General features: G+C 40.2%; 1 protein-coding gene across 1 annotated transcript; it reads left to right on the forward strand.

Annotated features, from left to right (window-relative positions):
- Nucleotides 1-1165: 1165 nt before the first annotated feature.
- Nucleotides 1166-14916, forward strand: pmelb (premelanosome protein b). The gene is given in 14 exon segments (XM_029436249.1): nucleotides 1166-1223; nucleotides 3059-3154; nucleotides 3321-3467; nucleotides 3982-4053; nucleotides 4056-4109; nucleotides 4512-4673; nucleotides 5109-5441; nucleotides 7857-8075; nucleotides 12383-12517; nucleotides 12813-12915; nucleotides 13007-13169; nucleotides 13171-13213; nucleotides 13303-13393; nucleotides 14745-14916. Coding segments are annotated over 14 exon segments (1839 nt in total). The 3' UTR covers nucleotides 14908-14916.
- The last annotated feature ends 233 nt before the right edge of the window (nucleotides 14917-15149 follow it).

The following is a 15149-nucleotide window of genomic DNA, read 5'->3' on the forward strand; positions in this document are numbered from 1 at the left end:
TTTAAAAAAAGAGGTTTAAATAGTTGTCACAGTTTGGCACATAGGATGTGGAGACAAAAAATCTTGCAACAAAGTCACTTTATAGTTCTCGGGGATATAAGGACAAAGCCGGATGAATTTAGGGAGTCACAAGTGCTTCAATAATCCTCATTAACGCTGCATTCCTCCTTTTCTTTCTTTCTCCATGCACAGCTTCTCTACGCACACTGAGTCACCTATTGTTCTATTGACACAGAAATGAACAACTTCCTTTAATATTTGATCACAGCCTCTTATTCAATATCAGCTAATATAACTTCTAAGAATAAAAAAAGTTCATGGATTTATCATCATCAGTAGCTACGTGCATTTCAGAGTAAATCCACACATAATTACGAATAATTAGACATGCTGCCCAAAATAGGTCAGGTGCTTTCAGCAGAGATTTAGGTTACTATTCATTCTGTATTTATAAACACGTGTTTTGGGGGATTGTCACCTAAAACCCAGAAACGTCACGACACTGTAACCCTAATGATTTAAATATGATCCTTTCGTATCGTACTGAGCTTTAAACAGTCAAATTAATAAATGTTTTCCTTCATATTTTACATTCTGTTAGTTTTTATTTTGTTATAAAGGCCTCGCAATATCTCCAATATTCAAAATAACTTTATTTATCCCTGAGGGAAAGTGCAGCCGTTGCAGGACAAAGTAGGAAAGAGTGCAAATATAAAAATATAGATTCCAAATAAATATATATATAATGTTTTATTCTGTATGTGAATTAATCTATAATATAATGAGGTTCTATATAGGTTCCTATATGAGGTTCATATTTGTAGGATTTTATATGAAAGTTATTTCTTTTGTTCACTTTCTGCACACTCGAGCGTGTCTTGTGATCCAATCTGTTGCCATGCAGAAACAACATGTGGAATTTTAAATGTCTTACGTGATTATGTGGTTCTTTCTCTACTGTATGTACGACTGTAATCCGCATCTCAAATCAGTCCAGGAGCCCCTTAAATCTGATTGGAGGAGGTCTGCAGGGCTTCGTGAGGAAGGAGGCGTTTCTTCTACTAATACTCTATGTGAGGTCAAACATCAGATACTTTATAAAGCCTCATTTCTGCTGTCTGGTGCTCACAAAAGGGATATTTCACGCAGAGGAGGTGCACTGACAATGCGGACGTCTGCTGTGCTGTTGGTGTTGCTGGCAGTGGCTTCACACACTGTGGCAAGTAAGTACAGGAAATACATCTACTACCTTCAAAATATATTTCAGAGTGAGTATCTCATGGGAGTCCCCGAGGCGAGTTCAAGAGATCATTCAAGGCTTTTAAACGACATTTTGAGGCTGTAAGTGAGAGTTTTCCAAACTTAAAAATAGAAAACATCAATAATCAGAAATATTAGTCCTTCCAGAAATGGTGGAGGAAATATTTAGATCCTTTAATAAAGGAAAAGTGGCAATACTGCAATTTATGTCATACATTTGAAGTATTATTAGAGAAATCAAATTCAAGATTTTAAATGAAAAGTACTCACAATTCAGGAAAATGTGTAATTATATATTATGATACTGTTTTATTATGAATGGTGCATTAATGTGTACACAATGTTCTTAAGTAAATGTACTTAGTTACATTGCACCAATTATTTCCCATACAACATAAACAGACTTTATATCACATGATGTTACAATCAGAGTCTTAATTATGGTGCTAAACTGTGTAGATTTAACTTCAATCTGTCTGTTCAACTGTCCCAATATAGGAATTTAAATTCAGTAAATTGGCACACTGTTCAATACCTGTCAATCAAAGTGTTAGAGTTACATTTACGTCTCAGTAAAGTATTACATTTCACGAAGGGACGTTTTTGAGCTGCATGTGTTTTGATCTATATGATCTGATTAGAGTTTATAATCCAGTTTCATGTTTTCTTTCCCACGACCTCGTTATTCAACCATGCATGAACGTAAATGACACAGAATGTGACCTTTGTAAAGCAAAGCGCCGACTCGTTATCTTAATCCTTTAACTTTTACTTCAACATTCTTTCAAGTCTGTCTTATAGCCTCACGCACACACGCACGCGCCCATGTGTGCATCGAACGAGTTAATAGTGGCTGTAATTCCTCCTCTCCATACCGGCCCTGAAGAGGGCGTTCTGGGACCATGAACGGATAGAAACAACATCTCAAGGACAGCAAATACATTTCAAATTATACTTTGAGAATGAACCTCAAGAGGAATGACACTTTTCCAGCTGCTAGGGCAAAATTCTACATTGATTATATATATTTTATTTTACAAATCACCATTCAACAGTTCAGCCAGAAGGGAAATATCATGAAGTTAAACCACGAGAGGAAAGAAAAAAGAAATAATACTACAGGCTGAATTAATAATCACGTTCATCGGCAGTCTGGTTTACCTGGTAATTCTCTAATGTGTTTAATCCAAATTAATCCTGTGACATTGTTAATCTGTGATAAAAAAAACAATCATGCACACACTCAGCTGAGCATCTCGTGAGAGGGATGATGTTGAATAAAACTCATTTGGGCTTCAGTCACTTTCACCTTTTCTCCAATCAGTGGTGATAAATATTACACAATATATATATATATATATATATATACATTTCAACAATGGAGCTTGTGAAACTGTGAATTAAATCTCTCTGAAAGGCTTTTTAAAGTGCATTAGAATAAATCCTTTATAAATGCTGCAGAAACACTTTGTTTTAGGGATCTGTAACTTCCTAATACTTTCTTTAGAAGTTTAACACTAAACAAGGAACACTCTTAAAGGAAAAGCTGAATTCTTGTTGACTTATATGTTTGCTGTAGATCAGCTGACTCCCTGTAAACTGATGTAAAGACTCCAAGTTAATTAATAATAATTAAATTCAAGTGTACGAATGGAGGATTAACTCTATGTTTCCTATAATTACTATCACATGACACACTTCTCTCCAGGAAACATTTGGTTACTGGGAAAGTTGAGGCCCGTAGAGAAAGTATTGCTGTTCTCATTGTGCTTTCAACATTTCTTTTTGACATTTTTAGAGCCCAGAAATCGTTTCACTCGCTATCCATCATGGAACAATAAGATGTACCCAATCTGGAAAGATGGAGACCCACGATACAAAGACGCCTGGAAAGGTACATCTGATGAAACATTGTTGACGTGCTCATTCTTTGTTCGTCACGTCTTTTTAAAAGGATCTTTTGGTTACAGGTGACAGAGAGTCATTGAAATGCTACAAAGATTCCTCTTTTGGGACTTCCTGTTTGTTGCTCAGTAGTTTGCATGTTTTTCTTCTTCCAGGTGGAAAAGTGACTTTTAATGTGGGGAACGATTCACCGACTCTGACTGCAGCCAAAGTCACTTTCACCATCGACTTGGAGTTCCCACACATCCAGAATGTGCAGCCGGAGGGAGACGTTGTTTGGGCTGAAGACTGCATAGTCAATGGTAACACACACACACACACACACACACACACACACACACACACACACACACACACACACACACACACACACACACACACACAGCAATCCGACCTGCCTTGATTGCCATGAAATTTGGTGCAGAGATTTATGATCCCAGAGGATGAAACCTGAGGACTTCCTGAGGATCCCTTGACTTGTCCTCTAGCGCCACCATGAGGTCGACATTGTGTTATTTGGTGGATGGGTTTAATGTCCTCCTCAGGATTAATTGTAACAACCTTTTCATCCAGCACCTATTATCAGGTCAACATTTGAATCACACCCCCCCTTCAGCCTCAACTGTACTCTGTGTTTAGTGCTAATAAGCATATTTATCATGTTAACGTGGTGAACATTATATCAGCATACTCACATTAGCATTTAGCTCAAAGGCTTTGCACGATGCAAAGTATAGCCTCAAACAGCTGCTAACATGGCTGCAGACTCTTCTAAATGTCAGTCTTTAACACACACAACTCTCGCTTCTGCTACAGGAACAAAGTACCATGAGTCGGAGCCAGTATACCCGACCCAGAACACAGACTGGGAGGCGGTTTTCCCTGATGGACACCAATTAAGAAGGACAAGAAGCCGGCCTACGTGTTTGTCTGGAAGACCTGGGGTGAGTGGAGCTTTAGTTCCTCTACATACAAAGAGGAACAACATTGTGTTTCCCTGGTGCAAAATTATGAATGAAAACATTAACATAAATTGCAAACAACAAGATACAAGACGAGGTTCTAACATTATAGTGCGTTTACAAACATGCAGTGCAATGATACAAAACTATCAATACAGGTAGTGTCAATAAATATACAGTAAACTAATGTGACGTGATTATAAAACAACAAACATAGTAAGAAGTGTTGATGTTTTTATCCATCAATATACAGGAGTACTCATGTCACCATATTCTTTCCAAGCACGCGAGCTCTGACCCTGAACGCATCGTACAAAGATTGTTAAATGAAAACCATTTGTAGATATTTGTTGTGTCACACGTGCTCTGGATGCTCTTTGGCAGGTCAGTACTGGCAGGTGGCGGACGGCCCCTCTTCCTCCCTGACCATCGACACAGACGGCATCCCGCTGGGCTCCTACACCATAGACATCGTGATCTACCACTACCGCAGCAAGGAGAAGTTCATTCCTCTGGGATACGCCTCCACTCAGTTCTCCATCACGGGTGAGTTAGGGGACTGTATAAAGTGGCCAGTAATGTCATTTTGTACATTAAAACATTAAAATAAAAACTGAATACAGTTTTGATTGTAGCTTTAATATAATGTTTCATTTTATGAGATTGTTTCTCTTAAATTTGTACAAATATCATTCACATAATCCATAAATAAACCCTAATGAGAGAATGTAAGATCAGCTTAAATGTTATTTTAAATTTTACACAAGTACGTTATTATGCAGATGAACCGTTAAAAACCCTTTAAGTTAAGATTGCAAATATAACACCGGACATCATAATGCTACATTTTCAGGTATTAGTTAAACATTCAATGCATTTAAAATCCGGAAGATTCATGTTAATATGCACTCAATGAGACAACCTGTACTTATTCTTGTTCTATAAAGTTTCGTTGACTTTATTATTTGGCGTCGTCCTCAGATCAAATCCCCTTCGCCGTCTCCCTGGACCAGGTGAACGACATTGTGGCCGGGGACATGCACTTCATCCAGAACCGGGCGATCGCCTTCACCATCACCCTCCACGACCCCAGCCAGTACCTCAGCAACGCAGACGTCACCTTCAACTGGGACTTTGGGGATGAAAGTGGAGCCCTGATATCCAGAGAGCTGACCGTCACTCACACCTACATCAGCTCTGGCTCCTTCAGGCCTCAAGTGGTGATCCAGGCGGTGATCCCCGATAAGGCCTGCGACCCACCAGTTGATAACCCAACCAAGACCCCTGGTCCCCCCACTCACCAGGGCACCACAGGTGAGAAGCAGGTGTTAATCCCCCGAGTTGGGAAGTCAATCTGCCGACTTCGGTGTGTTCACGAGCTCCAAATCATAATTTGAAAACAGCATGAATTTGACAAAGAAGATGTGTTGTATTTAATTGTTGCTTTCTAAGTATGCTGCACAGTTTGAAGCTTTATATTATAGATTTTGTCCCACACTTAAATGACCACAAGTACATTCCTCTAAAACCATTCACGTTTAGCTTTACCGGACTTATAAACAGGGTTAATGCTGATAAATAACTTTTTCTAACTAATCTAGCTCACTCCACGTGGGCAGCAAATAACGGTTAAAACCTAATAACATATTAAAAATAACATCATAAATTGATGTTATTGATGTGAATTAATAAGAAGTTTCAGACCATCAATCCCTCCGCCATGTTTCTGTGTTTTTACACGTTGTTGTTTCGACCAGAGAGGGCGTTCATATGATTGCTTTCCATTATTCCTACACTACATGAATGCAGCCTTCGGACAGAGACAAGCTAGCTGTTTGCTTCCACTCTTTATGCTAAGCTAAGCTAACCGGATGTTAGCTGCAATGGTAGAAAGTAACTAAGTACATTTTTACGGTACTTGTACTTTACTTGAGTATTTCCATTTCCTGCTCATTTATTCTTTATTTATAAAGTTTTATACATTTATAATAAATATATAAATGTAGTCACTCGGCAGATTCATATTAATAATACTAAATATAATCAAAAAATTAAATTATGCTGACTATTAAGGATAAAGATGAGACTGGATTGATCCCTTGGTGAGATTCACCAGATACCCGGCAGTACATATACATTAAAGTGATCCACATATTCACTAATTACAATCCAATAATATAATATATGTTGTTCTGAAATGGGTCATTCTGCACAATGAGTGCATGCTCCCTCAGCTCCACACACAGTAGTATTGTGTAGTCATGCTCCCTCAGCTCCACACACAGTAGTATTGTGTAGTCATGCTCCCTCAGCTCCACGCACAGTAGTATTGTGTATGCATGTTTCCTCAGCTCCACACACAGTAGTATTGTGTAGTCATGTTCCCTCAGCTCCACACACAGTAGTATTGTGTATGCATGTTCCCTCAGCTCCACACACAGTAGTATTGTGTAGTCATGCTCCCTCAGCTCCACGCACAGTAGTATTGTGTATGCATGTTCCCTCAGCTCCACACACAGTAGTATTGTGTAGTCATGTTCCCTCAGCTCCACACACAGTAGTATTGTGTATGCATGTTCCCTCAGCTCCACACACAGTAGTATTGTGTATGCATGTTCCCTCAGCTCCACACACAGTAGTATTGTGTAGTCATGCTCCCTCAGCTCCACACACAGTAGTATTGTGTATGCATGTTCCCTCAGCTCCACACACAGTAGTATTGTGTATGCATGTTTCCTCAGCTCCACACACAGTAGTATTGTGTATGCATGTTCCCTCAGCTCCACACACAGTAGTATTGTGTAGTCATGCTCCCTCAGCTCCACACACAGTAGTATTGTGTATGCATGTTTCCTCAGCTCCACACACAGTAGTATTGTGTATGCATGTTCCCTCAGCTCCACACACAGTAGTATTGTGTAGTCATGCTCCCTCAGCTCCACACACAGTAGTATTGTGTATGCATGTTTCCTCAGCTCCACACACAGTAGTATTGTGTATGCATGTTCCCTCAGCTCCACACACAGTAGTATTGTGTAGTCATGCTCCCTCAGCTCCACACACAGTAGTATTGTGTATGCATGTTCCCTCAGCTCCACACACAGTAGTATTGTGTATGCATGTTTCCTCAGCTCCACACACAGTAGTATTGTGTATGCATGTTCCCTCAGCTCCACACACAGTAGTATTGTGTAGTCATGCTCCCTCAGCTCCACACACAGTAGTATTGTGTATGCATGTTTCCTCAGCTCCACACACAGTAGTATTGTGTAGTCATGCTCCCTCAGCTCCACACACAGTAGTATTGTGTATGCATGTTCCCTCAGCTCCACACACAGTAGTATTGTGTATGCATGTTCCCTCAGCTCCACATACAGTAGTATTGTGTAGTCATGCTCCCTCAGCTCCACACACAGTAGTATTGTGTATGCATGTTCCCTCAGCTCCACACACAGTAGTATTGTGTATGCATGTTCCCTCAGCTCCACATACAGTAGTATTGTGTAGTCATGCTCCCTCAGCTCCACACACAGTAGTATTGTGTATGCATGTTTCCTCAGCTCCACACACAGTAGTATTGTGTAGTCATGTTCCCTCAGCTCCACACACAGTAGTATTGTGTATGCATGTTCCCTCAGCTCCACACACAGTAGTATTGTGTATGCATGTTCCCTCAGCTCCACGTACAGTATATATACTGTACATCTTAACAATCCTCCCCGTGTGCAGTGAAGGCTTCTGCTCTGGCGTCTGCTGTCCCCATACTGCTTTCCACCAAAGCAGCTGGTCTGACTGTCAACATGGTTCCTTCGGACACAGAGGAGGACACCACTGAGGACGAGGCCTCCACGCCCTCCAACCCTCAGCCGGCCCAGGAAGCCCCCGCAATGGCCAAGACTTCCTCCCCCATCAACCGTGACATGCAAGTTGACGGAGCGGCACGGACAGGTATCATTTTACCAGAAAATCACTTGTTTAATTCCCCCCGAGGCAGTACGTGCAACAACAAGAACTGTGTCCTGTTGAAGTGCAAAATACTGAGTTGATACCAGCTGACCAGATGAACAGATGATCACTGATTTCCATAAAATGTAAATGTGATGTAAATCTTTAAAGAAGCACGGCCATTGTGTGAAACAAGCAGGGCACTGCAGAATGAAATGCTCTATTGTGCTTTATCTTTTGAATTCGGATTTGCATGCTGACTGAGCGTGTTTGTTCTATTTATGATCTAAAGAACGCCCATGCAAGGGGTAGCATGTTAAACTGAGTCAATTTAATATTAATTTAATATTTGATGAAAGGCTGCTTCACAGAATGAAGAAGACCTTCTGTCTTCATTGTTTACAGGACGCAGTATGCGTGAATGCACATGTGAGTTATAGCTATGTTGAGTATGGACCATTGTCATGTGAACACAAATATTCAGTAACAGGCTCATTGATGGTGTGTGGACAATATGATCGGAGCGCTACAGGCAGCATTTCTAAATTCCTTACTAACAGCCTTTACACATTCTTTCACATTTTCATAATCCCTTTGTCTGTACTTTCATCTATATTTGTCTTTGCAAATAATCCACATACTTTCTTCCTATCCCTGTTCTTTGCTTCCTTCTCCCATAACATAAACTGTCTTTTATGTTCTTCCATTGTTTTCAACACTTCAGATTTAATCTTTCTCTTTGACATTACTTTTTCCTCTTGCTCTCTCAACCTTACTTTTAACTTTCTTACTTCCTCAACACTAAATGATCCTCCTTCAGGAAAACCAAGCTTAAAAATGTATGAAATCATTTAAATGAGTTTAAAGTGGCTAAGATAAAAATATATGAAATATCACCATTAAAAGGCTAAAGTAAAGAGATATAAAATATCACCATTAAAAGGCTAAAGTAAAGAGATATAAAATATCACCATTAAAAGGCTAAAGTAAAGAGATATAAAATATCACTATTAAAAGGCTAAAGTAAAGAGATATAAAATATCACTATTAAAAGGCTAAAGTAAAGAGATATAAAATATCACCATTAAAAGGCTAAAGTAAAGAGATATAAAATATCACTATTAAAAGGCTAAAGTAAAGAGATATGTTTTTAGTTTACTTTTGAAGATATTGAGCGAGCTTGCCTCCCTAATGTCTGCAGGTAAAGTGTTCCATAGCTTTGGTGCATAATTGCAAAAGGCTGCATCCCCAATTTTCTTTTGGATGTTTCTGGGAACATTTAATAAACCAGTAGTGGATGATTGTAATGTTCTTGGGGGCACATAGTTCATTAGATAGTTGGCAGTGTAACTTGGTGCGGTTCCGTTTAGGGCTTTGTATACAAGAAGGAGGACCTTAAAGTCAATTCTAAAAGTTACTGGAAGCCAGTATAGAGCGGCTAACACTGGACTAATGTGGTCTCTCCTCTTGGTTCTAGTCAGCAGCCTCGCTGCAGCGTTTTGGACGAGCTGAAGTCTCTCCGTTGTTTTTTTTGGGAGGCCGGTAAAGAGTGCATTACAGTAATCCAGTAGGCTTGAGATAAAAGCATGGATTAGTTTTTCAGCATCCTTTTGATTTATAAATTGTCTGATTTTAGCTATATTTCTAAGGATGGAAGAATTATGTATTTGTCACCTTGTTTATGTGGGATTTAAAGCTTAGGTCTGAGTCTATGATAACACCAAGACTTGTGACTTCAGGTTTAATCAAAGGAGTAAGTTTCCCCATGTCATTCAGCATCATCTCTTTTTGTTACAGGACCTACTAGTAGGACTTCAGTTTTGTTCTCATTTAATTTTAAGAAATTATTGCTCATCCATTTATGTATTGCTGACAGACAGCTGGTGATGGAGTTAATAGCTGTAGTATCATTTGGTTCAGCAGAGATATACAGTTGTGTGTCATCCGCGTAGCTATGGAAGCACAGATTGTGTTCTCTAATAATGTCCCCCAGTGGTAGCATGTATAGGGAGAACAGTAATGGACCGAGGCAGCTCCCTTGTGGAACTCCAAAGTGGGCATCGTGCTTCTCTGACAAAATACTTTCTCCCTTTGATATATGTTCTGAACCAGAAAGTCAGAAAGACCAACCAGTTTTTCTAGACGATTAATTAGGATGTCATGGTCGATCGTGTCAAATGCTGCACTCAGGTGTAGCAGGATAAGAATTGAGAGCTTGTTTATATCAGAGTTTAGTCTGAGGTCACTAATTATTTTAGTCAGAGCAGTTTCGGTGCTGTGGCATGCTCTGAAGCCTGATTGAAATTCCTCCAGGATGTTGTCTTCTTTAAGAAAGGAGTTTATTTGAACCGAGACTATTTTTTCTAGTATTTTGCTGATGAATGGAAGGTTAGATATTGGCCTATAGTAGGTCAGCGTATTACTGTCTAGGTTAGGTTTCTTTAGCAAGGGTTTTATAACAGCTGTTTTGAAGACGTCTGGGAAGATGCCCGTTAGAAGAGACATGTTTATAATATGTAGAATGTGACTTGAAATGCTGGTGGCGGCAGGTGTTCAGTAGTTGGTTAATAGTCGAGAATAGTATTCAAGAATTTCCAACATTCTCTGTGATAATCTTAGAAAAGTAATCCTTTCTTGCCAGCTGCATTGCTTTACCATAGGCAGCCATGGATTCTTTTTAGATATCATAGTTAACTGTGAGCTTAGTTTTCCTCCATCTTCGTTCTTCGTTGCTCTACAAGTCCCCTTAGTCTGAGTAACATTGCTGTTGTTTAACCATGGGGAGATTCTGTCAGTGGATTTCTTTTTTTACCTTTAATGGAGCAACAATATCCAGGGTAAATGACAAGGTGTTGTTTAGATTTTCAACCATGATATTTAAGGAGCAGTCTGAGCATGGCTCAAATGATCTCATGATGTTAGAGAATGTTTCCTCTGCTGTGTCATCTAGTATTCTTTTTTTGACCACTGTCTCTCTTTTGGTCTTTGTTAAGAGTAGGTTAGCATCAAAAACCCACAGTGAAGGTCAGATATTGGTAACTCGATTACTGAGACCTTATCGATCACTAAGTCTAGCGTGTTACCATGCTGATGAATGGGTTCACTGATATTTTGTTTTAGATCATAGCTGTCAAGTTCAATAGTCTTGGGATCATTCTTCTTATTTACGTGAATACTTAGGTCTCCATGCAGGATTATTATTTCACATCTAGTGATGCTGAGTGAAATCAGCTCTGAGAATTCCTCTACAAATAGTGCTGAATATTTTGGTGGCCTTTACAATGTGATGATGAGCAAAGATAATTCTGCTTTGAGCTCAATAGCAAGATATTCAAATGATGTAAATTTACCCAGGTCATTGTCATTACATACAAGCGACGCTGATAAGATAGCGGCAATCCCTCCACCTTTCCTATTTTGCCTGACTGCCTGATAGTATTTATAGTTTGGAGGACACGTCTCAGTCAGTGTTGCCACTCCAGTAATGTTGTTTAACCAGGTCTCAACTAGAAACATACAGTGCAAGTTCTTTTGAACTATCATATCATTAATCAAAAAAGATTTGGTAGCCAGTGATCTGACATTCAGAAGAGCCACTTTCAGCTGCAGGGAGTCTGTGACAGGAGTCAAAGCCGGTCCTGGCTCTGCACTGATATATCTAAGATAACCAGACGCAGTGTGTGCTGAGCGCTGATTATTTAGTCTGGTAGTAGTCAAGACAGGAACGGCATGACCAGTATGGGGGGGGGGGGGGGTGATGTCCTTGAGTGTCCATGAGCAGGCTTTTGGCATAAGCCAAGGTGGAGGTGCGGAGGACGTCTGGGAGGGGGGAGAAGAATGGGGGATGATGGTGGGGTATGATGGTTTTGAGTGGGGGGTTAGTTGAGGTGTCAGTTTAAGACCACCTTTCACCAATTTGTTCATCCTGTCGCTAAAAGGGAGAAAGGGAGACTAAGATGAGGAAGAGGGGGAGGGGAAGGGGTAGGGTGTCTCAGGTGCTACTCCACAAAATTCATCTATGTCTGTCGGTGGAGTTGAGGGACTGGGGTCCTTGGTGTGCAGGCTTGTTGTGGCTGGTACTGCAGCAAGGTCACTCGCTCCAGTTGTTTGGACGTCATCATGGTGGTTATCTGGTGGTTATCTGGTGGGGATGGTGTCTCCTTGCATTTAGCCAAAGTCGGGTGGCTAATGGCGTGATCTATATTGGAAGATCAAGATGACACCGTATCAAAGATAATTTATTAATAGAAATGTTATTAGTTATTATATTATCAGTGAAATAATCCCCTGCTGCTGTTTATTCTCACCAGCTGCAAAGCAAACAGTGACCCTGACAGGCCAAGCTACAGTGGCAGTCGTAGCTAAGAGGGATGCTGATGATAAACCCGACGATGACTGTGTGATATATCGTTATGGCTCCTTCTGCACCGGCATCGAAGTGTTTGGTGAGTTATCTTTCATCCGTGATGAGTTCATCGAGATGTAAAAGGAAAACTAGAAGGGCACCCGGAGAGGGAAGACCTCCACAAAGGCCAAATACCCTATCCTTCAAAGTTAGCGAATATTTGGAATATTTTGGATTCTTCCTCGGCCCATGCTGAACCCTTTTACAAAGTTTCATGAACATCATCAGCCAGTATTCTTTCCCGTAATCCTGCTGACAAACAGACAATCAAACCGAACCGAAAACAATGAAAACCTCTGAGATGATTGTCAGTGACCTCTTGTCTTTGTTTTCAGAGGCCATTGAAAAAGTAAAGATTATACAAATGGACAACTCTGTGATGGTAACACCTGACATGGAGAGAAATGTTTTGGATATCACTGTTACCTGCCAGGGAAGGTAAATGATCCCGCTCTAAACTTTATCAAACATTACTTTAAAAAGCATTTCATTGTTTATTCTGACTCGCTCGAGCATCTTCTGCCTCCAGCTTTCCAAAAGAAGTGTGCAGCGTGATTCTGGATGCAGAGTGCTTGAAGCCGATTCACTCGGTGTGCAACATGGTGGAGCCCTCCAAAGAGTGCCAGCTGGTGTTGCGTCACTTCTTCAATGACTCTGGTGTCTACTGCATCAACGTGTCCATGGCCAACGACAGTCAGTTTAGCTGTCACCAGTGCCAAAGTCAACGTCGACATAGGTGGAAAAAAGAAGCACTACATTACAGTCCAGTGATTCAACAACATTTCTGCTTCATCCTGCTCACTGACCCTGTGATTCTTGTTTCAGGTTCAGGTCTGTCCTCTCCTGGCACCATCGCCACGGTGTTGGGTGTCCTGGTACTTGTTCTAGCATTAGGAATCGTGGCATATTCTTACAAGTAAGAACTCACTTTCCCTTGTGTCTATGTTCTACTAATTACACGCAATCCAACGATCACTATCAATAACTTGGAAGGGCCAGTGTGTAGGATTTAGTGGCATTGAGCTACCAATACCCCTCCGCTCACCCCTCTCTTCTCAAGGGGGCGACACTCCTGGTTCTAAAAAGAAGTCAGATTGTATGGAAGTCTATGAGAAAATGACCCTATTTCAAACTTGATTTATTACCTCAGTAAATATTGTAAACATGAGTTTTTGGTGTCAATCCCTAGTTTCAAGTTTTCTTCAATACAGCATGATGTTCATTTAGTAAATTATGGTCCCATTTAGAGTAAAATAGAGGATTCAGCAACGTATGGTTAAAGGTAATTGACAGGTGTTGTCCGGTCTAGGTGTCGTCCGTGTTTCCATCTCAGTACTTTCACTGTGGGTTCTGTATTCATGAAAGTTAATGTTAACATTTTAGTCGCCTAAAAATGACTCATTCTAAGCAAAAGAAAACACAACTATTCTTAGTGTCAGGTTATTATATACTAATTAAAACATAGTTATAGATATTACGTTCAAAGTTCTGCTGATAGATCTAAGTACTACACACCGGACCTTCAAAGGATCTGTTTGATGATTTTTTATTTGTCTTATTGTCAACAAAGTTTATTTTCTGAGAAGCCAAAGCCCGATGTAGACCTTCGTTGTATGTCATACCCCCCCTCTCTCCTCATGTTCCCTGTTTACCTTCACTGTCCATTAAAAGTGAAAATGCCAAAAAAATAACTTTAAAAATAAACACAGGCATTGGCATTGGTGAATAATCACTACAGCTCAAAGTGTGTATTAATCCGCGACTGAAACTAGTCCCTAACAAATACACTATTTACTCCTGTTTGAGTAACATTCAATGGAGCAGAATAGCTCTAAAAACCCTCTGTATGCTATTTATAAAGCCCCAACCAGCAGACGCAGTTAGCTACTAGCTGGTGAACAAAGTGGAGCACGACTCCAAGATGGTGTCCAAGAAACACGACTCCCAATGAATGATAATGCTGCTGTATGCCTGATTGATGTGTACAAAGTCAGCTGTTTGCTAAGATGTTCTCCACATCATGTCAGTGTTGTGTTCACCGTTAGTTTCCGCTGCTCCTCAAGTGTGTAATGAATGAAAGTGATATTTGTGACATTCTTTTAAGATTTAAGTACTTCTTTTAGGAATGAATGGACTAACACATAACTGGTTTTGTCATTTCATGGGATTTTATGGAAGATAATAAAAATATAGAATATTACCAGCCTTTTTCTGTGAAGCACTTGTGATTTAAACAACTTGTGTGGATTTTGTGGTTCTTTCAACAGGCGCTTTAAGTTCTACCGTCCTCTGAAGGAAGACCTGATAGCGTCTGCAGGTCCGCAGCTCGGCCGGGCTCACGGCGGCTCCGGATCCCTGATGTTCTGGAAGCTCCTTAACAGACGGGGAGCTGTGGACGACTGCCCTCTGCTGCAGGACCGGCCGGTGTGAACCAGCCTCACTCACACCACCAAATGACAAGAAACTTGTGATTTGCAAGTTCTCTGAACCTGAGATGTCTTTTTATACTTTTTTTTTTTACATGTTTTCTAAATATCAATCTCACAAGTGTGTAATATTTAGGTTTTCAATCAAAAGTTTCCTGGAATTATACTTAAGACATGCTCTGATCTTTCGTACCTATAAGTTTGGTACTAAAAGTGTATACTTTCATTTGGACAAAACTGAATTTG

Source organism: Cottoperca gobio, chromosome 7, assembly GCF_900634415.1.
Source record: "Cottoperca gobio chromosome 7, fCotGob3.1, whole genome shotgun sequence".
Lineage (NCBI taxonomy): Eukaryota > Metazoa > Chordata > Actinopteri > Perciformes > Bovichtidae > Cottoperca > Cottoperca gobio.